General features: G+C 42.8%; 1 protein-coding gene across 3 annotated transcripts in view; it reads right to left on the reverse strand.

The window, feature by feature from the left end:
* The window catches only part of waplb (WAPL cohesin release factor b), a 70,635-nt gene that overhangs the window by 15,509 nt on the left and 29,559 nt on the right, over window positions 1-25,567 (reverse strand). For all 3 annotated transcript variants that reach the window (XM_060939254.1, XM_060939255.1, XM_060939253.1), the window contains exons 8-11: window positions 23,424-23,560; window positions 23,199-23,310; window positions 11,159-11,386; window positions 10,939-11,050 (exon numbers count right to left, since the gene is read on the reverse strand). In XM_060939254.1, the coding sequence (XP_060795237.1) occupies window positions 10,939-11,050; window positions 11,159-11,386; window positions 23,199-23,310; window positions 23,424-23,560 (589 nt within the window). The remainder of the gene's footprint in view (window positions 1-10,938; window positions 11,051-11,158; window positions 11,387-23,198; window positions 23,311-23,423; window positions 23,561-25,567) is intronic.

Here is a 25,567-nt window from a genome sequence, read left to right on the forward strand (position 1 = left end):
ACATTAGACCGTATCAGCGGATCATCAGATTAACGTTTTTAAAAACGATTCGCGTGCACACAGCAACCCCAATACACGGATACGCTAATCACATGACTAATTCGGCACGCAAGTTGAAATGCGTCAGTGCGGCTCATCGCTTCCTCCTCAGCGGCTGCGCTCCAAATCACTCCGCCCTGAACAGCGAGTGCCCTCTGGAGGGTGCGCACTCCGGCCCTGCGCAGCTCACAGAGCGCGCGAGTGAAGCGCACGAGCAGTGATTCGGGACTCAGCCGCTGTGCGCAAGTCACTTACCACTTGCAAGTGGAAGGATGGCAAGCCTAAAGACCATCATAACTACACAATGGGCAGTATCTGCATCAGTATTTTCATACTCTTTAATGAAAGGTGATACAAGGCGGAAGTCCGCGCCGTTTTTCAGCAGTCGCGTCACATGACCAACGCCAGCGAATCAGGAAGGTGGATGTCACAGTGACGTTGTCCAATGACGACGCCAGCTAGAGCTCAGCACAGCGTATCCGCGTATTCTCAATGTTTACACAGCACCGGATCAGACATGATCTGGATTGAATACGTGGACCCTGGCAGATTCCCGTTTCCCGGCGTTTTAATGTAAACGGACAGTGCATCCGCGAAGAAAACGAGACAGATACGGTCTAAGGTAAACTTGGCCTGAGGTGGTACTTGGTGAAAAAAGTTTAAGAACCACTGGCTTAGAACGTTAGCAACGTAAATGATTTTTATGAGAGGTTTGATGAAAGTCAGATCTTTATCGATATCAGAGCCTAATCTAGGAATTTGAAAATAGCGGACAGATCCCTCACTAGTTGTAGAAACGGGGGACAGAAAATATTAACGTGGGTAAAAATATCCCTCATTTGTTCCAGTTCGTGGGGACAGAAAAATAAGTAACACATTGATAGATATTTTCAAGAGTACATCTATAAACAGAACAGTTTTATTAATAAAACTAAATACATGTAACAAACATTCATATCAGATGTTAATCTATATAATATAGAAGAGAATAAACTTTGTCATGCCAGCATGAAATTTGTCTCTGGTCTCACTATAAAAAACACGTATAAACAAACAGTCATACCATTGCACAAAAACAAATACATACATTAGATCATTCTACCCCCCACCCCCACCCCAGTCGCCCCTCCCAGTATACACATCATAGACAAGGTCAGCACCAGTTCCAGCCTACACCTGTCTAATTTTTCCATTGCTTGTTGACCATGGAAATTGCGTTTGGTATAAATGAGTGTTTGTATACGATTTTCCTTGCGATGTGTGCCCTGTAGCGCCTCCCTGACGGGAGCAATTCGAACTAAGAGTGAAGAGGGTGGGTATCATCGTCCAAAACGTTCATAGTTTTCCTATCAACTGCAGTCCTATTGAGGTTTTTCACCCACGTGACCTAGTCATGTGAGGCTGCCATTTTGGACGTCACGGCTCGAATCAGTTTGAATGTGACAAACGAAAAACATAAAAGAAAAAGGAGCGAGATGCAGAGAACACCTTCACTATCCAGCGACGTAGGGCATTTACAGGGCGAGCAGAGGGAGAGGTATTTGCAAAAATTGAGGTTAGCAGGCTTAGAGAACGACGTTTACCTGCTTCCACCAGGATTGTTCACTGACGTACGGAAGTACACGAAGCCCTCGTCTTTACCTGACTTCGGCCCACATGATCTGTATACCTATGTCGTTAAAAACCCACCGCCATACACAGGTATTGATCTGAAAGCGTATACGAGTTTGGATGCCTACAAATATTTTGTGTCAGGCTGGGTAACATGCCTACATCAGCGGGTCGTCCCTGGAGCCGGTGGTCGCCGTCTTATTACAGCTAAGGTTTGTTCACATTTTCATTTACTTTCGGTCCTCAGGATAAACAAAATGTTATTAAATGTCATTGAAATAACTTCTTAGTCTGTTGAGACATGGCCCGTTATAAATTTGCTGTTACCAGGCAATGACCAAGAACTGTATTATTAGGGTCGGTGTAGTTGTAGCAGTGTACTAGCAGCTAGCTGTTAGCACTAGCTAATGTCAACAACATAGTAGCTAGTATGTTACTGTAGCAATGTTTACGTTCAGTCATTTGGATGACTGTTAAAACCTTTCAGCCTCAAGTTTTTCCTTTACTGGATTTACTAGTTTACTGTAATTATGATCCGGCAGCTATTTACACCGGATCCAGTGTAAATAGCTGCCGGAGCGCACTCCGGAACCTCGGCCGGAGCACTCCGGGAGCAAGCCGGAGCGTGCTGCTTAATTTGAGGGGGAGCAAGCCGGAGCGCGCACCGGCAGATATTTACACTGGCTCCGTTGACATTAGCTAGCTTGACCTTCAAAATGGCGGACACCGGGGCGTCACGTGACCCTGTGACGTCAGGTGAAAAACCTCAATATAGATTGTCCAGTGGTTTTTGAGGTTGTCCTATGATTTTTCCTACCATTTTCACAACCCTGGACAGCCTATTCTTGTTGGATAGGGTGATGTGGCCATACCATACAGAGATGTTATAGGTAAGGACGCTCTCTATTAGGCTTACATATGTCCTCTCCAAGATGTTAGGACTTACCCCAAAGCCTTTCAGCTTTCTAATTAATATCATATCATATAATTATGGCACTATACATATCCTTTAATACAGCGATATGAAAACCATATCAGCAAACACTTATCCGCAGTTTATAGTATTGCACAAACATTATGATCAGATCTGAACTTTAAAAATGTAAAGATTTTAGATCAAAAACTATATGAAGAATTATATACTGCAAAACCTTACAAATATGACTAGTTCACTGTTTTACTATAAATCATGTGACCAGCCTATTTTTACCAATTTGACCACCAGTAGTGTAATATTGCATATCAAATATGACTAGGTTAATATTACATCATTTGATATAGTTAAAGATCTGATGACATGAACATGACTCTATGCAATTTCTTAAATAAACTATACAACATGGCAAACATGTTAGATTTCTGTTATAATTGCGTGAAAAGAAGCTGTTGTTACGCGAATATCCAACTTTTAATTGCACAGCGCAAGAAAACTGGGTCCGTGGCTCGCGGCCATGTTGTGACGTCAGCTGAAGAACACGCTGCGGTTCACTGGCTGTTCTACTCAATGGAAATGGCGCGTGAAAACGCCAGTGAACTCTCTAGTGCTAGCTCTTCCTCTTCTGGGAGTCTAGAATTGTGTTGTGAGTGGGATAGATCGGAAGAATCTAGTGATGATGAACACGGGTGCATCCAACCGTACAGGTTTGAACCCATTACTGTGCAATCTGAGAGCGACTCCGACTCCGAGATGAACAGCGGACAGGCAGACAGCCCAGCATTGACGAACACCACAAGGTTGGATAACAAGGATTGGTAAGTCAACCCGTATTTGTTCAAAATGTTACGGAATCAATATTTTAATATTGTGTATTGTTGTCTTGCATGTGTAAAACACTGCTTATATCATGTAAGCCGTATGCTACACTGAATAGAGATCTTGCAGTCACGTGACCGGAAAGTACACAACCGCCATCTTGTCGGTCAAAAACACCGCTGAATACTGCTGCACTCGTGTACAGAATGGATCAATTTCAACCGACGGACTACACGGCTCATTTTTCTAATGAACAGATAACTAGATATATGTCTAAAATAAACGATCTACAGATTAGTGACCCTTATGGCTTACCGGACGGAGTTTTCACGACCGGATTTTGAACTGCCAGCGGAATACCCGGACGTGTATAATTACCTCATTAACTTTCCCTCGCTGTTCAGTGGTGAAGCACTGCGTGCTTATAAATCTCTGGACAGTTATCTTTACAGAAATTCAAGATTTGTCAGCGACTCAGATGTGGCATCTTGTAAACAAGAATCCTCATTGTATGGGTAAGTCACTTAAGTATTGGAGTATAGCACTGACCAGCCGATTATAGAATAGAATAAGGTAATTCCAAATCATCCGTGTTGTTTACATGGATCTGGCGTTGGAGAGGTAGAGGCTTAGCAGTGGAGATTTGAGTGGCTGTTTTCTGAGCTTAGTCAACAGGCCGGCTCTGCAGCCTCACTTTTGCTTCCGCTCCCGGCGCCACCTCCTTCGCTTTGCTTCCGATAACAATCCACGGAGACCCCGCTGGTCTCGCTATCTCGTCCAGAATGTTGTGCATGCGATGGAAATCGCTACAAACCGTCATTTTCTGCTGGAAACCAATGTCCAGTAAGTCCATACGGTTGTAGTGGATATTGAAGTCCGGTACAGACGAACAACACGCAAAAATACACACAAAAAACAAACGTGCACAGGTAAGGAGAGCTTGTAGCCGCAGCCATTGTAGTAGAATTGTATATAGTGGGGTTTTCCAGAAGAAAAGGTAGAAGTAAAAGCAGAAGTAAAAGGCAGAATATGGCGTTTGACCGACAAGATGGCGTCTGTCACAATCTGGATCGGCTGTGACGTCACATGCAAGTGCTCCATACATAGTTCCTAATGGAGCATGCAAACGGCTAACATAATAAGCTTACGACTATGCCTGATCCGTGATACATTTAGGATAATATTGGCAGGCATGTCTTCTAGTTTATGGCTTCTTAGTTTTATCCTTGAATGAAGCAAAATATCCAGGCGACTGCTGGATCTGGCATAGCTACTAGTAGACCCCCTCTGGAATACTGTAGGCACTGCTGATGGTAGTAACACACGTTTGTGCTGAACTGAACACCCAAGAGATTCTTTTAAAGTGCCATTCCACCATTGGATGTATTCTTTGGCATAAAATACAATATATTTTATGACAACATGACTAGACAGAAATCTTTTAGCTTCAAAATGATATATCAAACATAATTTTTTGACAACGACAAGTATATTAAATTTTGCGACCAAAGTCACCTACCCTTTTAATTTCCGTGCGATAGTGAAACGTGATGTCATCGGCAGGTTCCCCTTCTTGTGTACCACGTCACGTGGCACAGATTATCAGCAATGGCGGATAGAACGTGATTTCTACTTGTCGATTGCTGTGCCGATATTCACCATCGACCGTCTCCTTTGGGCATCACTTGCTATTTTCCTTCGCTTCTTTTCCGAAGCTGACAATCGCGTTCTATCCGCCATTGCTGATAATCTGTGCCACGTACACAAGAAGGGGAACCTGCCGATGACATCACGTTTCACTACCGCGCGGAAATTAAAAGGGTAGGTGACTTTGGTCGCAAAATTAATATACTTGTCGTTGTCAAAAATTATGTTTGATACATCATTTTGAAGCTAAAAGATTTCTCTGTCTAGTCATGTTGTCATAAAATATATTGTATTTTATGCCAAAAAAATACATCCAATGGTGGAATGGCACTTTAAGCTGGGAAGGGTGTCAAAACAATCCAAATCGAAGTGTTCAGAGCACAGGACGGATGTTGGTGAGGGCTCCCACTTGTCACGAGTGCGCCTGACTTGCTTCACCCACTTCGCATGCAGCTCGGGATCTCTGGGAAACTTGAATAAACTTACCCCATCCTTGTGGGTTTTGGAGCAAAAGCCGGCAACACAACGCGAAGGCATAATAACTATATATATATATATATATATATATATATATATATATATATATATATATATATATATATATATATATAAATAATACTAATAATGACAAACTGAACACCTGTCGCATCAACAACAAACTGGTAAGTTAGGAGGAAGGTTCTTTCGATGACGTCATATAGCTCCTCCTCCTCATTCGTCTCCTGGGTGCTGCAGCCCCGTCAAATTTGCCCAAATAGCCGCGTTTATCATAACTTGTAAAATAGGCACCTTCGTGAATTAATATATGCATCATCGGGAATTACTTTTTATGTTATAAAACATCGCCAAAGATGTCAAAAACGTGTCATCAGATCTTTAAGTCTAAAATCCGTGTAGTCTTGCCACTATTAATTAATAACAAGATGAAAAATCTGACTTTCTGAATAAAATAAAATCACTATCAAATATTTAAAAACGCTATCATATTTGTTTTGTTCAGACCACCTTTCATGAAAGTGAAAAACATGAAAAACACTACCCATGTTTAAACTAGATTTTGACATAAATGACTGGAGATAATCTCAAAATTCAGACTTCCTACAAAGTATATAATCTCTATCATTTACAGTCTTACAGCCATATTGGAAGACCAAGTACACATCTATGCAAGTACATACATACATAAAAACAAACTACACCTGAAATGTAGCCAGGGCCGGTTCTGCCCTAATCTGGACCGGGGTGCAACATCGCGCAACCCCCCCCCAAAAAAAAAAAAAAAAAAAAACACCCCACACCAGTCTAAATCAGGACAACCAGTGTTCGAACTACGGGGGTACTCGAGGGATCCGAGATCCCCTGAAACAGACATGAGATCCCTTGAAAACATGATTTGGGAAATGTTGGGGGGTCTCTAAAATATTGGCAAAATGATGTTTATTGACACAGCAATCGTGTGTAACGGGAAGCATTTGCATATCCGAAGTGTTGTGTTTACATCAAAGATAAAATAAACCGATATGACAACGACTGCTGCCGCCAGGTTGGTTGTTGAGTAGCCTGACTGTTTTTTCCTTGCGTGTGGTATCATTGTTGACGCGAGGTTGTTTTTTGAACATGCCAATGCGGACACGATTTCCCCTGATGAGTTATGACTTCAGAAGCGATGCGTGTGTGGAGTCCGCGTGATATGTGCGCAAGATAGGCTTCTCATGTGTTTGGAGATCCGTGCTCTGAGACACGCACAAGCACCCCCCCAGGGAAAAAAAGGGACCCCCCGAAAATATCGGCATATTTCGAACACTGAGGACAACCATCACATAACTATAAACATTTTATATCAACTATTTTAACTAAATGGGCTATAATAAATCAGCCTGCAGGCAGCCACGGCGGGCTGCCTCAGAAAAGTAACCATTTGTCCTACCTTAAAACTCGTTTTGCATTTTCTGCCTCCTTTTTTGTATTTTCGACCCTGCGTTTATTTTTTTTTCCTTTTCTGAAAACCCGATTTGTGTCCAGACATTTTGTTCTGCTACCAACGAACTAACTCGTCAGGTCTCGTCTCTCGAGTCCGCGATGAAGGACAACAATTGATACATTTTTACGAACAGCCAATAGGGAGGTTGCAACGTTCAGGCTCTCCTTTGCTCACAGACACTCAGTAATGCACTTATTCTCTGTCTCCTGGCAGAAAGCTCCTTAGTTTGCTCCCCTTGTGTCTCAATCACAGATGGTATTCTGAAGAACGACTTCTTTTCACCTTTCCCATCAGCTTTGTTGGAACACCCTAACACAGCACAAAAGTTTACCATTGTAGGTTTACGATGAAATCAAGTGCCTCGTGGGTTTAAATTCCGCGCGCTGCCGTTATTTCCCCCTGATCATGAGTCTTCCAATATGGCGCAGGGTCTGTTTACTTCCGGTTTCCGGTGACGTCAGTGGGAAGGGTCTATAGTTCATAATATTTTTAAATAAAACTTACATAATACCAAACATTATCAAACTAATTGTATATTGGCATTAGGAAAATATTATCAAATTCAAACTTCAAAAACCATTATCAATCAGAATCAAATGACTATGTCTTCACACTGTCATATAATTACTCTAAGATCATATTTGTACACAAACTTGTATATCAATTAAGCACCTTTACTATTTGAATATGATTAATAACATAATACTCACTTCTGTGTCTTCGTTTTGTTTCCTTTTTTCGTCCAAACGTCTTTCAACGTGACCACGCGTTTTGACCAGGGCTTTGAACCAGAATTTTTTTCCTATTGGTTCGTTCCGAACAGAAACGGAATTTTAACGTTTCCGGTTTTGGGTTCCACCATTAAATAGACGTTCCCGAACCGGTTAGAACAAAAAAATTTCGTTCCCGGAACGGTTAATTACGTTCCCTGTCAGCTGTTTAACAAATGGCTATAAAGTTATGTCTCTGTCTCATCCAGCTTAAGCCAAATGTAGGCTAATTCTATTACAACCTTCATTAAATAAGACAAGAAATAATTCAAAACAATTATTATTTCAAATGTTGGCGATTTGGATTCTCAGTATGTCTTCCCATCTACACAAACAGAAAAAGTGCCAAAAATGAAAGAGAATTCGTTTAGTGTGTTACCAAAGGCGAGTCAGGCCCTATAGAGGGCTACCGCATGACGTCACCGCGCCGCGAGATTTTGTTAGGCGCCATATTGGAAGACCAAGTACACATCTATGCAAGTACATACATACATAAAACAAACTACACCTGAAATGTAGCCAGGGCCGGTTCTGCCCTAATCTGGACCCGGGTGCAACATCGCGCAAACCCCCCCCCCCAAAAAAAACCAGTCTAAATCAGGACAACCATCACATAACTATAAACATTTTATATCAACTATTTTAACTAAAGGGCAGGGCTCGAAATTAACTTTTTTTCTTTGTGTCCCCCAGTGGTCCCGAATTCTGTGTTGTATTGTCCCGAATGGAAGCAATAGTGTCCCCATTTTTTTCCTCTCTGAAATAACCAGTGGTTAATATTATCATATGAAGTTACTATTATATTTGTAACTATGCGATTTTGAACCCTTTATATCATTTTTACAATAAGTCACAAGCGACACATGTCCTATACATCATCTACTTCAAAATTACGGTTATTGCATTTTCAGTTTATTAAACTTTGGCGATCTCACTGTATGAATAGATACCCGTTTATTTAAAGGGGCCAACTAGCTCATTCAGAAAATGTTTCAACTCCCTACATCTGCAGTACACTTTAGTTGAAAATAAGACCCTTTTTATGTTCATTTCATCTATTTATACCTTGAATATCTGTTGGCACTTATAAGGCCAACTTATAATTTTCACCATTACCGTTATCCATTTCCGTTATCCATTTTTATGAACTTTCCGTTATCAATTTTTATGAACTTTCCGTTATCCATTTTATGAACTTTCACTGCCGAAACGTGGGTGCAAATGTTAGCAACATCAACATAGTGCCAGGTCCTAGCCTAGTTGTGCTGCTGACTGACTAAACTTTCTGAACTAGAAAGACACCAAGAAAACTCACTTATTCTGTTGAACGGTATCTTCTGTCAATATCATCCACATCATTCCTGTTGTATTTTATAACGTGTCTAACAGTGTTCATTAAGTTGCTCGTGTTGCCTGCAGACCAGGCGATAACACTTTGGATCCTGAAGGTCCCGGAGACGTTATGTCTGGGCTTTCAGTTTCTTCCCCGCGGTCGGTCCGCTTCAACCACTTCAGCATTTTTGTCCTGGCAAGAGTCGGCGCAGCGTGTGCGGTAGCAATTCCATTCCAAGTCCATATAATGCGGACTCCGGCCGAAGATTCTAGAACAGAATGCGCTGCTCTGTAGCCTACGGATGCAGGTGCATCGAAAGTGTAGCTACTATGTATTTTTCGCTGTTAACGTTTTAAAATTAAAATTGACAAATTAGGTGAATGTCTACGTATGTGTTACAACTTTGTAAATAATATTAATGTAGAACTTTTTTTTCTAGATCTATTTTTTTCCATTGTCCCGGGATTGTCCCAGATATGATAATTTTGTGTCCCGATGACATTTTTTATGGTCCCCGGGACATCGGGACACCGTTAGTTTCGAGCACTGCTAAAGGGGCTATAATAAATAAGCCTGCAGGCAGCCACGGCGGGCTGCCTCAGAAAAGTAACCATTCAATGACAACTGACAGCCTGCAGCCATGGCGGGCTGCCTCAGAAAAGTAACCATTTGTCCTACCTTAAAACTCGTTTTGCATTTTCTGCCTCCTTTTTTGTATTTTCAACCCTCCGTTTATTTTCTTTCCTTTTCTGAAAACCCGATTTGTGTCCAGACATTTTGTTCTGCTACCAACGAACTAACTCATCAGGTCTCGTCTCTCGAGCCCGCGATGATTCCCGTGGGAGGGGCAACAACTGATACATTTTTACAAACGGCCAATAGGGAGGTTGCAATGTTCAGGCTCTTCTTTGCTCAGACACTCAGTAATTCACTTATCATCACATGGAGACGTGATAGCAGTCCACCTTCCCGCTCTCTCCATTCAGTCAGCGAACGTCACACAGGAAGTGAACCCCAGCGGGTCATAGAAACTTGCGCAGGAGAAGAATGGCTATTTTATTTGTAGGCTATGGAAACTCTGAGGAACGAAATAAAAACCGGTATTAACCGGTTACCATTATTTTTAATAAGCGTTTCTGTTCCGGAACATAAAAAATAATAAAGTTTCTGGTTTCGTTTCTGTTCCATGTGAAATAGAAAAAGTTCCCGGTTTTCGTTTTCGTTCCTTGAACCGGTTCAAAGCCCTGCTTTTGACATCGTTATGTTTGGATGAGACAGAACGATATGCCATGTGCGTTTGGGTATTTTTAAAACACTTCACACGATTGGTTGAGATACACTGTCTTCCGGTTCAGTGACCAATGATATAATAGTTCACAAAACTGTTTTACCCGCTAAATAAACCATTCGGAATACTTCGGTCCTTTCCGATTGGCGTGTAAACAACGCTATATTTACCGCAGTGCTTGCTAGCTGGTGCTGACAAACTGATACGCACAAGATTCAGTAAAACGCGACTACACGCTCTCTACTTCTAAATGCGCGACAAAATGAATAGACACGCATAGATATCACTCTCGTGCCCAAAAAGTGGATGTGCGACAGACAGATAAAAAAAAAAAAAAAACACGTATTACGCGCCCTAGATTAGGCTCTGAACATGATTTAAAAGCTTCAGCTGAAATAAAAATCTAAAAGTTCACTGTATTTTGGAGGGAGGTGTCGGCTGATACTCGTGGTTCTAGGATCGTGCCACCTCGATATATGTTACTGAAAAGAAATGCGAAGCCAGCACCACACTGACCTTTATCTACAATGTGGTCCAGTCCTCCCAGTAACCGGAGCTCCTCTTTGAACCAGTCTCCTGCTCTTTTTGACGTTAGAGATAACAGCGTTTCCATGGCCAGATGCCCCGTCTGTACACACACACAGGGGAACACAACCAAACGACTTAATTGAGCTGAAAGCGAGCAAAAAGTCAGTCAATAAACCAGCTCCCAAGTGAACGCAAGCAGCCTTGGTACCGTGATGTTCTCCAGGTCGAGGTGCTTGTTGTGCACGGTCTCGCAGAGCTTGCGGATCCGCTCTTTCACTTTGCTCATCTCTTTGGCTGAGAGCTGGCTGTCTGCTGTTTTGTCCTGCTCGAGCTCCAGCAGGCGGATCATCAGCTCGAGACAGGCCCGGTCCAGGTCCATGTTCAAACGGTCACGACTCAGGATGTACATCAGGGACGCTGTGCAGAGAGCCAGGTTCTGAGAGAGGGAGAGAAAATTTATGCAAATTTTACTGTTCTAATAATTTAGCCTAATTGTAATTGTCTTTTTGTTATTCCATCAGTTATGGTAGTTTGCTCTCGGGCGCGTCTACCATCAACTGTTCGATATCCTGCGTCTTTGATAGAATCAGCCCTTATGACAGTTCCACAGGTTCAGCAACATTAAAGGAAGCACAGATACAGCGCTGGTGAGGTCTCGAAAGTGCCAAGGAAGGTGAATCACTCACAGGAAGTGCGCGCGTGTGTTGAGGTTTTAAATCTAAAACCTCAGCACTCCAGAGCGCACAGACACCGCGCTGTTGATTTGTAAGGGCTTATAGAGATCTTGCATGTGACGTCACAGCTGATCCAGATTGTGACAGACGCCATCTTGTAGGTCAAACGCCATATTCCGCCTTCTACTTCTGGTTCTACTTCTGCTTTTACTTCTACCTTTTCTTCTGGAAAACCCTACTATATACAATTCTACTACAACGGCTGCGAAAATTAAACAAAGAGACCACATTTTCAAGCTTGAGAAGTCTTTTTATATTAGTGTAGCGGCAACACTGTGGGTGTCGTGGGAAGGGAACGCTGCAAAGTGACGAGAGGTCGACCGATCTATCGGCCGGTCGATTTAATCAGCCGATTTTTGCCATTTTTTAATGAATCGGCATCGGCCGATTTTCTTATTTGGTCGCGCCGATTTAAAGTCAGGCACGACAGCTACGTAGAACGCGGCGTGCAAAAGACCCAAGCCAACAAACGATTCAGGAGTCAGCAGAGATAGCCTACAGGTAAGGCTTCAATGTCCTAAAGTCGTATATTTGCTCTCATGATAGTTGTAATCTGTGATGTGTTGCTTCATTTAGCGAAAGGAAAAACGAATAGCATTTCAACTGCATCGGAGTTGCAGAATTCATCTCGAAACGAAACGTTGCGATGCGTAGCCTTGTGGCCACGAGCGCATCGGGAATGCGTCGACTATGTAAGCCCCCTTAACGCTGGTGACCGCTATGTTCCGACCTAAACCGTAGTAACGGACAATCTAAGTGAAAAGTTAACAAAAAGAGGACGCAAAACTAACCTGTGAACGTATTATAACATTGCCATCCCATGTCCATTCGTTTTCACGATGTATAGAGATCTTGCATGTGACGTCACAGCCGATCCAGATTGTGACAGACGCCATCGTGTCGGTCAAACGCCATATTACGCCTTCTACTTCTACCTTTTCTTCTGGAAAACCCTACTATATACAATTCTACTACAACGGCTGCGGCTACAAGCTCTCCCTACCTGTGCACGTTTTTTATGTTTTTTGTGTGTATTTTTGCGTGTTGTTCGTCTGTACCGGACTTCAATATCCACTACAACCGTATGGACTTACTGGACATTGGTTTCCAGCAGAAAATGACGGTTTGTAGCGATTTCCATCGCATGCACAACATTCCGGACGAGAAAAAAAACATTCCGGACGAGACCAGATTGCGAGACCAGCGGGGTCTCCGTGGATTGTTATCGGAAGCAAAGCGAATGAGGCGGCGCCGGGAGCGGAAGCAAAAGCGAGGCCGCAGGCAGAGCCGGCCTGTTGACTAAGCTCAGAAAACAGCCACTCAAATCTCCACTGCCAAGCCTCTACCTCTCCAACGCCAGATCCATGTAAACAACACGGACGATTTGGAATTACCTTATTCTATAATCGGCTGGTCAGTGCTATACTCAATACTTAAGTGACTTACCCATCCAGTGAGGATCATTTTTTTGTTTACAAGATGCCACATCTGAGTCGCTGACAAATCCTGAATTTCTGTAAAGATAACTGTCCAGAGATTTATAAGCACGCAGTGCTTCACCACTGAACAGCGAGGGAAAGTTGATGCGGTAATCATACACGTCCGGGTATTCCGCTGGCAGTTCAAAATCCGGTCTTGAAAACTCCGTCCGGAAAGCCATAAGGGTCACAAATCTGTAGATCGTTTATTTTAGACATATACCTAGTTATCTGTTCATTAGAAAAATGAGCCGTGTAGTCCGTCAGTTGAAATTGATCCATTCTGTTCACGAGTGCAGCAGTATTCAGCGGTGTTTTTGACCGACACGATGGCGGTTGCGTACTTTCCGGTCACGTGACTGCAAGATCTCTATAGACAAGTTCTAATAACTTTGAGATTTGTATACAGTGTGCTGTAAACTTGCATTTGAAATAGTACATGATGACAATTTAGAACCTTATAACACAGGAGCTTTTACAGTCTTCACACAGTGTGCGAAAATCTCCAAAGAGCTGAAACGTTCACTGCTGAATATCACTGGAAAAGAAAGTTAGTTACACGGATTCCATTTTAAAATGCGCCCTCTCTGGTGGAAAAATGCTACTGCAGGCTACAAGAGGAACCCTCTGGCATAACGTGCGCTAAAGGCCAATTTATGCTGACAACCCAGTCCTTGCAGATGGCGTCGCAGATGGCGTTTGCGTAGCCCCCCCACCTTCGCAGACGCTCTGCGCGCACCTCCCAAAAATTGTGACCACCGCAGAAGCCTCGCAGACAGCGTCGCAGACAAGAGGGCTCTGATTGGTCCACTCTACATCCGCTGTACACGCACTTCCGCTTCCCTACTTTCCCAGTTTGGTTTGTTTTCACGACCGCCATTTTTAAAAACACGAGCGAAGATGGAGCAGCACGAAGAGCAGTTGATTGAGGAAGTACGGACATCTATACGACTCCAGTTCTAGTCATTATAAGTAACCGGAGGATAAACACTCCACTAACCACACCCACCAACTACTCCTAGTGATTTTGCGACTTCGCGCCCCCTTGCGTTGTGGCGGTGAATAACATCGCGCACGCCTATTACTTCCCACTCAACGATAAATTACAACTGTCTGCGAAAAGCTCTCTGCGAAAGCCTTGTCGCAAGAGCATGCAGAGGCCTCAAGTGTTAAAGAATTACAGGGAACAAGAAAGAAAAACATGAACAGGAAGGACGGTATAATCCTTTTGTTACAACATTTCATGGCTGATTTGGATCTTGTTAAAGAAATAACCGAAATACATGTGTTACTTACCAGCTGGGAGGTCCGTATCGTGAAATACCGTGACCGAGGTCTTGAAAGTGAGGGCCAAGGTCACGGTACTTCACCATACGGCCCGACCTGAAGCTAGTAAATAATTTTTCTCTTTACCAAATTCTAACAGAAAACGAGAGCACCCGAAAGGGAAAACCGAGCCGAGCCGCCATTTTGAATCCTCATTCACGGCTGTAACGCAAATGGCTTCCTCCTCGGTATACAAGTGCACTTCCATGGCAAGGGGAAAAAAAAAAAAAAAAAAACTACATTTTGCCGCCTATGTAGTCCCCTATTTATACAAAATTGAGTCAGTTATTCAGGATTCAGCCATGTTTTTGCTCGGCGTTAGCAACAGCTACAGGTTTTTAGCTTTCTCCTGAAATGTCTTTTTATTTCTTCCTCCTCAGCAGAGGTGGAAAGTAACGAATTACATTTACTCACGTTACTGTAATTAAGTAGATTTTTTGTGTAATTTAAGTAGTTTTTGAAATGGGTAATTTGACTTTTACTCAAGTACATTTTGAATCAAGTATTTTACTTCGCTACATTTGAAAACCGCCCGTTACTGAGTAAAAAAAAATTAAAATGCAGGGGAAAAAAAAAAAAAAAAATTGGCCTAAACTGAAAGGAAACTGGCGCAGGCGCGCGTGGAATATCCATATTAGCCTACATGTATGGTTGGATGATGGCTGGTGCCAAGGGAGCCGAGCAAGAGATAGAGGAGGTCATGGAGGAGGTTGAGGATTGCCAAGAAGAGAATTCCCGTGGAACAGATGCACCGGACAGCGAGGGAAATCCTTGGCCGTATCTCAGCCAGTACTTTGCATTCAAACGCAAACAAGGCAATAACATAATGCAATGCAAAATGTGCCTGCCCCGCCGCACAGAGCTATCAGTCTACAAAACTTCCACATCAAATCTGCAGAAGCATGTGGTGGTCAGCAGATATATGTGCATTTACCTGTGTATCCCAGACGTTATCTCTACTGTTTGGTTAAAACCTTCCACTGTTGAGTAAAACGTGCCTTCATTATCAATTCTTTTGGCCGCCTAGCATCCATACTGATCACTAACGTTTCAAGTGAAGTAGCCTAAATGAAATGAATCACCTCACGTTTACAAATCTGTTTTATCAGAACGACAGTCAGAAATAATACGAGTGCATGGTTTTAGTTGCAACTGGTCTCTTATGAAAAAATCCTAATTCATGTATTGGCCCATCCCACGTGACGTCACGACAAATGCGGCTGCCATTTTGGACATGAACTACCAGTCGTCTACCACAGCCAACAACGAGGAACGACGGAGAAGCATCGAAAGGAATATAGCCATCAAAGAAAGTTTTTACTTTCAGCAAGACTTCCATCATGCCATTATATTGTTGTGCACCTGGATGTAGTAACCAACACCACACAAGGCAAGATTTATCATTTTATCGGATCCCGACAGATGCTGACCGATGGAGAAGATGGATAGCGGCCATTAACAGGAAAGACTGGCAGCCCTCGGCATACCAACGCTTGTGTAGTGACCACTTTGTTGGAGGTAAGACGAATAAAATTAGCCAGAAAAGGCATTACATTGCTGTTAACATTTTGTGGCGGTGAGTGTGTAACCAAATAGGCTAAAATAACCCATCGTAACCTCTTTGTTCTTCTGTAGTAGCTATTAGCTAACGTTGTGTTCCTTTGCTGTTGGTAGACTGTAGGACAGATCAGAGGTAATGTCCTACAAATAAGTGTTCAAAACAAGAGGAACATGTATTTGTCTCTTAAATCCAGGCCGTTCCCTGTAATCTGTAACAACGGTTGGAGAAAGTAATGGCAAATAGTGAGTGCACAAACCACAGAAGGTAAACTGTACACAGCGCCAGGGCAGTGTGATGGTATGTCTACTTTTAGATTGTGTTAGCTTATCAATGAACACACTCGTCACTCGACGAGTTTCACGTCTTTACGACGGATACTGAAATGTGTGTTAGGTATTATTGTTGCAGTCTAAGCAGTCATTGTAGCAGCTAGATGAGCGAGAACCGAAAGGGTCTGTGCCATAAACCGTTATTTCTGTACGGCGTTGCTAATGTGTCGTTACTGTTATTGCAGGCAAGAAAAGCAACAACCCCTTATCTCCGGACTACGTGCCCAGTGTGTTCAAGTATCTGACGTCTCCACAAAAACGACGGGCAGAAACCAGCCTTGAGAAGTTTCACCAACGTCAGGATCTTGAGAGTCCACTTCATGTCCAAAATGGCGGTCGCGTTTACGAAGGTCACGTGAGTGGCAAGTGTCAATAGCCTAGCTCCTGGGTTGTTAGCTGTAGCCTAGACTAGAGCTTTGAGAGGTCACTGATAGGCAATCAAAACATTTTCACTGTCTTGGATACTTTGATTTTGGTTTTCTTTTCTTTTTTTATTGTGGTGTTCAAGTTGGACCATACAATTCAGAATTTGGCACTTTGCTTAAAAATGTTTTATGGGGTGGTCTCAAAATAGTGTGCACATTACCTCTCGACAGGTTGTAAACATTATGCAGTTAATTTGTCTATTTTATTTTCTACATAAGGAAGAGCACAGTGTTACTAAGGAATTGCTTAGCTGTCTTTAAATCGTGAGAGCCCAGGACACTTTGGAGTTTGGTTGGTTTACGTTAGAGCCCTGCACTCCCGCGGGAGTCCCGCGGGACCCGACGCAAAGCAGTGCGGCGCGGGACAAATTTTGAAAGCTCATTGCGGGCGGGAGGGGGAGTGCACAATGCGGGAGCGGGCGGGAGAGGTGATGAGCTGCAGTCCCGCTAACTAAAAACGTGTTTAAAATAAAATTTATAAATTATTAATTTGTGTCTATCGTATATAATTTGTGCTGGATATTTTATTTGGCATTAATAAAAACATTTTAAGATGCCTAAATTTGCGGATGTGGTCCAATCTAGCGTACGTTTCCGATTCCTTTCCGCTCTTCCGTGTTTGAGATCTCCGATCACGACAGAAGAGCACCTCTCAGTGCTTAGTTTCACCTAACCAACTTTGTCTGAAGGTGTCAACAGCATTCAACATGGCGGACGGAATGTTTCGATGTTTAAATATCTCAGTTGTTTGACAGTGTATCGCACAGATTGTTCAATTTAAAGCGAGAAATAGACCGTGTATAATCTGAGGAGCTGGTTGTGGTTGCGCAGCACTTCATATGAGAGGAGAATGAAATCGCGGTTGGAATCATAACGCCGCAGACTCGGAAGTGGGAGTGCGAGTGCGCAAAGCGAGAGCTGTCAATCATGAGCGCATGCAGCGCTCAACTTGGAATGTGTCAGCAGAATGTCAAAGTCTAAACAATAAACTTACAATAAACCTAACAATGCCACCTATAAATACACAACATGTAGATCTACATAACGTTATCTGTGCCATCTCACAGCAGTTTGCTTAGCTATTTTTAATCAGGGCAAATAGCCTTATAGCCAAAACTAGTATATGATGCTTTAATTTATGGAGATGCCTTTTGTTTACATGTGATTTCCAAATGAGGGGTATTGCAATTTTATATTAGTCTAAATGAACATCTACACCAAGTTGCAAGCATCAGGGGAAGATTATGGACGCACCAAATTTGGCTTAACAGTCATTTAACGGTGAAATGCCGTTCGCACTGTCAGCCAACTTCGGGTTGTTTCTCTGAATTCCGACAATAAACGAGACCATCTGAAAACATCGTGGTTTGAACTGTGTTGGTTCAAATCAACTTGGTTCAGACCAAGTTGGTACTACAGCTTTGGGAAACAGTCGTTTTTTGGATGTTAGTTAGTTCAAACTTGCATCGTACCATATTGGTTTAATGCGAACTTGGTTGGTTGTTTGGGAAACGCACCCCTGAACGTGAGCTGTAGATATTTATGCTCAAATCCACTCAAAGTAGGGGGCGGGACACCAGCACGCTGTGTCTTTAAATTATATTAATTTCTTATAGGCCTATAGCCTAGTAAACTAGACCCACCCGCCTAGCGGCCAAAAATATTTTTGCCTGCGAGTGGGTCTAGCCTCGCACCATATCAACAACAACACCCCGGGCATCAAATCGTGCCCGCCAATCACAACGCAAGGTTTTTGTTTGGATTCTTTGGGCGGGCTTTTGCAGGAGTGACGACAAAGCTGCGCGACGCTGGAGAAAGCGCAACAGGAAAGATGGCTACGGTTAGCGAACAGCGCGCGTTTGACTCCGCTTTGGAATCAGTTTTAGAAGAATTAGACTTGGAGTTTTCATTGAAACATGAGCAGGAAGAGGCTCTCCGCTCATTCCTTTTCAAGAAGGACGTTTTCGCTGTTTTGCCGACCGGCTATGGCAAAAGTCTGATCTACCAGCTGGCTCCGCTCGTAGCCAAAAGGATGGGGCTAGTTTGTGCAGTACGAAGAATTAATAAACAGCTTTGAAACATTACTTTTTGATTGTTTCTTATTTTCCCATTACTTTAAATTTAAGGGAAATTATTTCACCAAACACCACTAAATAAAAACTCTCAAAAACAGTTTAAGCAAACCCTTGAAAAACACTTGGGGAAAAAAAATGACTGTATGTTATGTATGTGGTACAGACTCCAAACTTGTGGTCATCATCTCCAAACTTCTTAATATCTAGAACCTGTTTATTAATTAATACGCATTTTGAAAAATTATTTATTTCAAGGCCTCCCCCACTGCTTTCTGTCGCTCTGACTACGTCACAGTTGCGCTGATTGGTCAGAGCGTTGGCCTATACGCACAGAGAAAAGACAGCGGGTTGTTCCTCCCACACCCTTCGGAAATGTCTACGAGCGAGGCCAGACTAAATATTCACATTTAGTCTGGCTTGCCAGGCTACCCTGGATCCATTACGCTCATGCAAGGTAAACAATCCTGAAGCCGTCCAATATGGCGGACTACACACGGACGGGTCACGTGACTGCACATCCTCTATAGACGTCTTGCACTCACATGGGGGGCTTTCCTTCATTGTCCTAAGTGGCTAAGGGCCCTTGAAGAAATTTTGGGCTTTCTTTCACGGCCAGGCAGGTTTGCAGCTGTTCCAGAAGTTTTAAACTGCATTATAATGCTCCCAATGGTGTCTCTTGGAACTTTAAATTTTTTGGAAATCTTCTTATACCCAAGGCCCTTGAGGTGTGATGAAATAATCTCCTCTCTCAGCTTTTGTGGACGCTCCTTTGTCTTTCCCATGATTGCAACAGACCTTGAACACTTTCATGGATAGGGTTTATATATGTATCACAGTGGAAGCAAATGAAGGACCGTTATAGGAGTTCCCAAAGGCTTAATTATGTTTCAACTCCACTTTAGGCCATAAAAAGAGTCAGAAAGCATTAAAAACAATAATATTATACAGGGGTTGAATAATTGTGACATGGCCATCTTAACGAACTATACTGTTACACACAAATACATCATCATGCATTTTCTGTGTTGATTTTATGCATCACTCAACTCATAAAGACATGATCCAAAGCAGAATCTTACTCAACAATCTCAATGAACACAAACAATTTCCAAAATGTTGACAAGTTTAATATAACATCTGTTTAACTTATAACGTGAAAGTAAGGTTAATAATATAACTTAGATTACACATTTTTCAGTTTTACTCAAATTAGGGTGCTGCAAAAATGAGTACACCCCACAACAAAAACTACAACCCCGATTCCAAAAAAGTTGGGACAAAAGTACAAATTGTAAATAAAAACTGAATACAATAATTTACAAATCTCAAAAACTGATATTGTATTCACAATAGAACACAGACAACACATCAAACGTCGAAAGTGAGACATTTTGAAATTTCATGCCAAATATTGGCTCATTTGAAATTTCATGACAGCAACACATCTCAAAAAAGTTGGGACAGGGGCAATAAGAGGCTGGAAAAGTTAAAGGTACAAAAAAGGAACAGCTGGAGGACCAAATTGCAACTCATTAGGTCAATTGGCAATAGGTCATTAACATGACTGGGTATAAAAAGAGCATCTTGGAGTGGCAGCGGCTCTCAGAAGTAAAGATGGGAAGAGGATCACCAATCCCCCTAATTCTGCGCCGACAAATAGTGGAGCAATATCAGAAAGGAGTTCGACAGTGTAAAATTGCAAAGAGTTTGAACATATCATCATCTACAGTGCATAATATCATCAAAAGATTCAGAGAATCTGGAAGAATCTCTGTGCGTAAGGGTCAAGGCCGGAAAACCATACTGGATGCCCGTGATCTTCGGGCCCTTAGACGGCACTGCATCACATACAGGCATGCTTCTGTACTGGAAATCACAAAATGGGCTCAGGAATATTTCCAGAGAACATTATCTGTGAACACAATTCACCGTGCCATCCGCCGTTGCCAGCTAAAACTCTATAGTTCAAAGAAGAAGCCGTATCTAAACATGATCCAGAAGCGCAGACGTCTTCTCTGGGCCAAGGCTCATTTAAAATGGACTGTGGCAAAGTGGAAAACTGTTCTGTGGTCAGACGAATCAAAATGTGAAGTTCTTTATGGAAATCAGGGACGCCGTGTCATTCGGACTAAAGAGTAGAAGGACGACCCGAGTTATCAGCGCTCAGTTCAGAAGCCTGCGTCTCTGATGGTATGGGGTTGCATTAGTGCGTGTGGCATGGGCAGCTTACACATCTGGAAAGACACCATCAATGCTGAAAGGTATATCCAGGTTCTAGAGCAACATATGCTCCCATCCAGACGACGTCTCTTTCAGGGAAGACCTTGCATTTTCCAACATGACAATGCCAAACCACATACTGCATCAATTACAGCATCATGGCTGCGTAGAAGAAGGGTCCGGGTACTGAACTGGCCAGCCTGCAGTCCAGATCTTTCACCCATAGAAAACATTTGGCGCATCATAAAACGGAAGATACGACAAAAAAGACCTAAGACAGTTGAGCAACTAGAATCCTACATTAGACAAGAATGGGTTAACATTCCTATCCCTAAACTTGAGCAACTTGTCTCCTCAGTCCCCAGACGTTTACAGACTGTTGTAAAGAGAAAAGGGGATGTCTCACAGTGGGAAACATGGCCTTGTCCCAACTTTTTTGAGATGTGTTGTCATGAAATTTAAAATCATCTAATTTTTCTCTTTAAATGATACATTTTCTCAGTTTAAACATTTGATGTGTCATCTATGTTCTATTCTGAATAAAATATGGAATTTTGAAACTTCCACATCATTGCATTCAGTTTTTATTTACAATTTGTACTTTGTCCCAACTTTTTTGGAATCGGGGTTGTACTCCATCTAGTACTTTGTATGGCCGCCATGATTTTTAATAACAGCACCAAGTCTTCTAGGCATGGAATGAACAAGTTGGCGACATTTTGCAACATCAATCTTTTTCCATTCTTCAACAACGACCTCTTTTAGTGACTGGATGCTGGATGGAGAGCGATGCTCAACTCGTCTCTTCAGAATTCCCCATAGGTGTTCGATTGGGTTCAGATCAGGAGACGTACTTGGCCACTGAATCACTTTCACCCTGTTCTTCTTCAGAAATCCAACAGCGGCCTTAGATGTGTGTTTAGTCATGTTGGAAAAGTGCACGACGACCAAGGGCACGGAGTGATGGTAGCATCTTTTCTTTCAGTATAGAGCAATACGTCTGAGAGTTCATGATGCCATCAATGAAATGCAGCTCCCCGACACCAGCAGCACTCACGCAGCTCCACATAAGGACACTGCCACCACCATGTTTCACTGTAGGCACCAGGCAGTTTTCTTTGTATTCCTCACCTTTGTGACGCCATACAGTTCCAAAAACATTTCTCTTGGTCTCATCACTCCAGAGTATAGAGTCCCAGTAGTCTTCATCTTTGTCAGCATGGGCCCTGGCAAACTCTAGGCGGGCTTTTTTGTGCCTGGGCTTTAGGAGAGGCTTCTTTCGTGGACGGCATCCATGCATGCCATTCCTCTGCAGCGTACGCCGTATTGTGTCACGGGAAATAGTCACCCCAGTTTGGCTTTCTGCTTCTTTAGATAACTGCAGTGAACTTGCATGCCGATTTTCTTCAACCCTTCATCAGAAGACGCTCCTGTCGAGGTGTTCACTTCCGTGGACGACCTGGACGTCTCTGTGAAATGGTTTCAGTTCCATCTTTCTTAAATTTTTGTACCACTTTTGCGACAGTATTCTGACTGATGAATCAAGCTTTGCTGATCTTCTTGTAGCCTTCACCTTTGTAGTGGAAAGAAATTATTTTCTTTGGGGAATTCTGAAGAGACGAGTTGAGCATCGCTCTCCATCCAGCATCCAGTCACTAAAAGAGGTCGTTGTTGAAGAATGGGAAAAGATTGATGTTGCAAAATGTCGCCAACTTGTTCATTCCATGCCTAGAAGACTTGGTGCTGTCATTAAAAATCATGGAGGCCATACAAAGTACTAGATGGAGTAGTTTTTGTTGTGGGGTGTACTCATTTTTGCACCGCCCTAATTGGAGTAAAACTGAAAAATGTGTAATCTAAGTTTATATTATTAACCTTACTTTCACGTTATAAGTTAAACAGATGTTATATTAAACTTTGTCTTGACAACATTTTGGAAATTGTTTAAAATGTTACTTTTCAAAGGGGGTGCACTCATTTACGCTCAGCACTGTGTATAAAAATCTCACAGCACACAGACACCACGTTGTTGATTTGTAAGGGCTTATACACGAGTTATAATGAGTTTTGTGATTTGTATACAGTGTGTGTCAGTCTTACAGGGTGCTGGGGGGCATCATTGAGAGTCTTAAAGACTTGCGCCACTTTGCCCCGGGCCCTCAGGTGCATGCGGAAGCTGGGCAGAGCACAGCGTGTCGCCAGGCTAATAACACTGCAGACACAGAGACACACAAATTAACCATCAGCATTCAGCATCATCCATCCTGCTGTCATAGTGGTGGGGTGTCTCAGTCTCTCTCTCTCTCTCTCTCTCTCTCTCTCTACCTAAGGCAGCGAGTGTTGAGAGGCTGGCCGCTCTTGAGGCCCGTCGCCAGGTACTCAAAGTCATCTGTGAACTCCTGGTTCTCTCCGAACTCCACCACGTCGTTGAAGTGCTTGACGTGCTGCACCACTGTGTATAACTGCAGACAAGAAAAATATTAATTATGGGGAGTTACACACACTCACACACTCCTCAGAGTAAGCACTCCTCACACTATCTTGAGATCAACTCCTCTCACTTTCGAAGGCGCTTTAAGCCCCATTCAGATGGGATTAAACGTACGAGGGGCGTCTCTACCGCGCAATTCTCCTCCGAGAACATTCCAGGCCGTATTACCTCCCGTTTTTCACCAAACTTCCATTTGGATCTAGTCTAGTAAACTAGACCCACCCGCCTAGCGGCCAAAAATATTTTTGCCTAGCGAGTGGGTCTAGCCTCGCACCATATAAACAAAAACACGCCGGGCATCAAATCGTGCCCGCCAATCACAACGCAAGGTTTTTGTTTGGATTCTTTGGGCGGGCTTTTGCAGGAGTGACGACAAAGCTGCGCGACGCTGGAGAAAGCGCAACAGGAAAGATGGCTACGGCTAGTAAACAGCGCGCGTTTGACTCCGCTTTGGAATCAGTTTTAGAAGAATCAGACCCCGTCCACACGTAGCCGGGTATCTGCTAAATCCAAGATATTTTTCTACGTTTTGGCCTGTCATCCACATGAAAACACATCAAAAACGAATATTTAAAAAAAAAAACTCCGGGCAAAGTGAAGATTTTTGAAAACTCCGTGTATGCCTTTTCGTGTAGACAGAGATAACCGGAGTTTTGCGTTTTAGAACATCACAATCTGCGCCAAAAAAATGACAATAAATCTGCCGACGTCAAACGTGCGACCTTTGTTTACTGCAGAAGCCAGATTAAGCATGGACAAAGAGTAATGGATCGGAGTAGTGCCTTGAAAGCGTTAATTTTTGCGCAGGTGCTATTTACATGTTTAATTTTAGAAGCCCAACTACTGCTCCAAAAACGGTCAATATGTCCACATATTTGCTTTGACAAGATTCCCAATCAACGTTTTCTTGCGTCTTTTGAAGTTTATACTCCAAAATTGTGTTTAGAAGCAATTCTGTCTCCGAGTCTGTCCAGACGAACGAGCTTGGCGCCATGTTTTATGTTTAGGCGGAAGTGACGCCAACAGAGGGCTATTCTGATGTGATTAGGGGGTAGGATTTGGGGAAATAATGCCATCTACAGGTTTGGAATGCTTATGAATGTGATTGAAAACGCAGATGTTCGGTTGTGTGTGGAAGGGATTTTTTTTCGAAGACGAGGTGGTGTGGATAAAACGTTTTTATAAACGGAGGAGGGGAAAACGTTCGGTTTTAAAAATACCTGGCTACGTGTGTACATGGCCTTAGACTTGGAGTTTTCGTTGAAACCTGAGCAGGAAGAGGCTCTCCGCTCATTCCTTTTCAAGAAGGACGTTTTCGCTGTTTTGCCGACCGGCTATGGCAAAAGTCTGATCTACCAGCTGGCTTCGCTCGTAGCCAAAAGGATGGGGCTAGTTTGTGCAGTACGAAGAATTAATAAACAGCTTTGAAACATTACTTTTTGATTGTTTCTTATTTTCCCGTTATTTTAAATTTAAGGGAAATTATTTCACCAAACACCACTAAATAAAAACTCTCACAAACAGTTTAAGCAAACCCTTGAAAAACACTTGAAAGAAGAGAGTGTATGTGGTACAGACTCAAAACTTCTTAATATCTAGAACCTGTTTATTAATTAATACGCATTTTGAAAAATTCTTTATTTCAAGGCCTCCCCCACTGCTTTCTGTCGCTCTGACTACGTCACAGTCACTGTTGCGCTGATTGGTCAGAGCGTTGGCCTATACGCACAGAGACAGTTTGAAAGACAGCGGTTTGTTCCTCCCACACCCTTCGGAAATGTCTACGAGCGAGGCCAGACTAAATATTCACATTTACTCTGGCTTGCCAGGCTAATTTGGAATAGCATTATACTACATGATTACCATTTAGAACCTCAGAACGAAAATCTCCCAAGAGCTGAAACGTTCACTGCTGAATATCACTGGAAAAGAAAGCCAGTTACACGGATTCCATTTTAAAATGCGCCCTCTCTGGTGG

Source organism: Neoarius graeffei, chromosome 14 (assembly GCF_027579695.1).
Source record: "Neoarius graeffei isolate fNeoGra1 chromosome 14, fNeoGra1.pri, whole genome shotgun sequence".
In the NCBI taxonomy this organism is placed as follows: domain Eukaryota; kingdom Metazoa; phylum Chordata; class Actinopteri; order Siluriformes; family Ariidae; genus Neoarius; species Neoarius graeffei.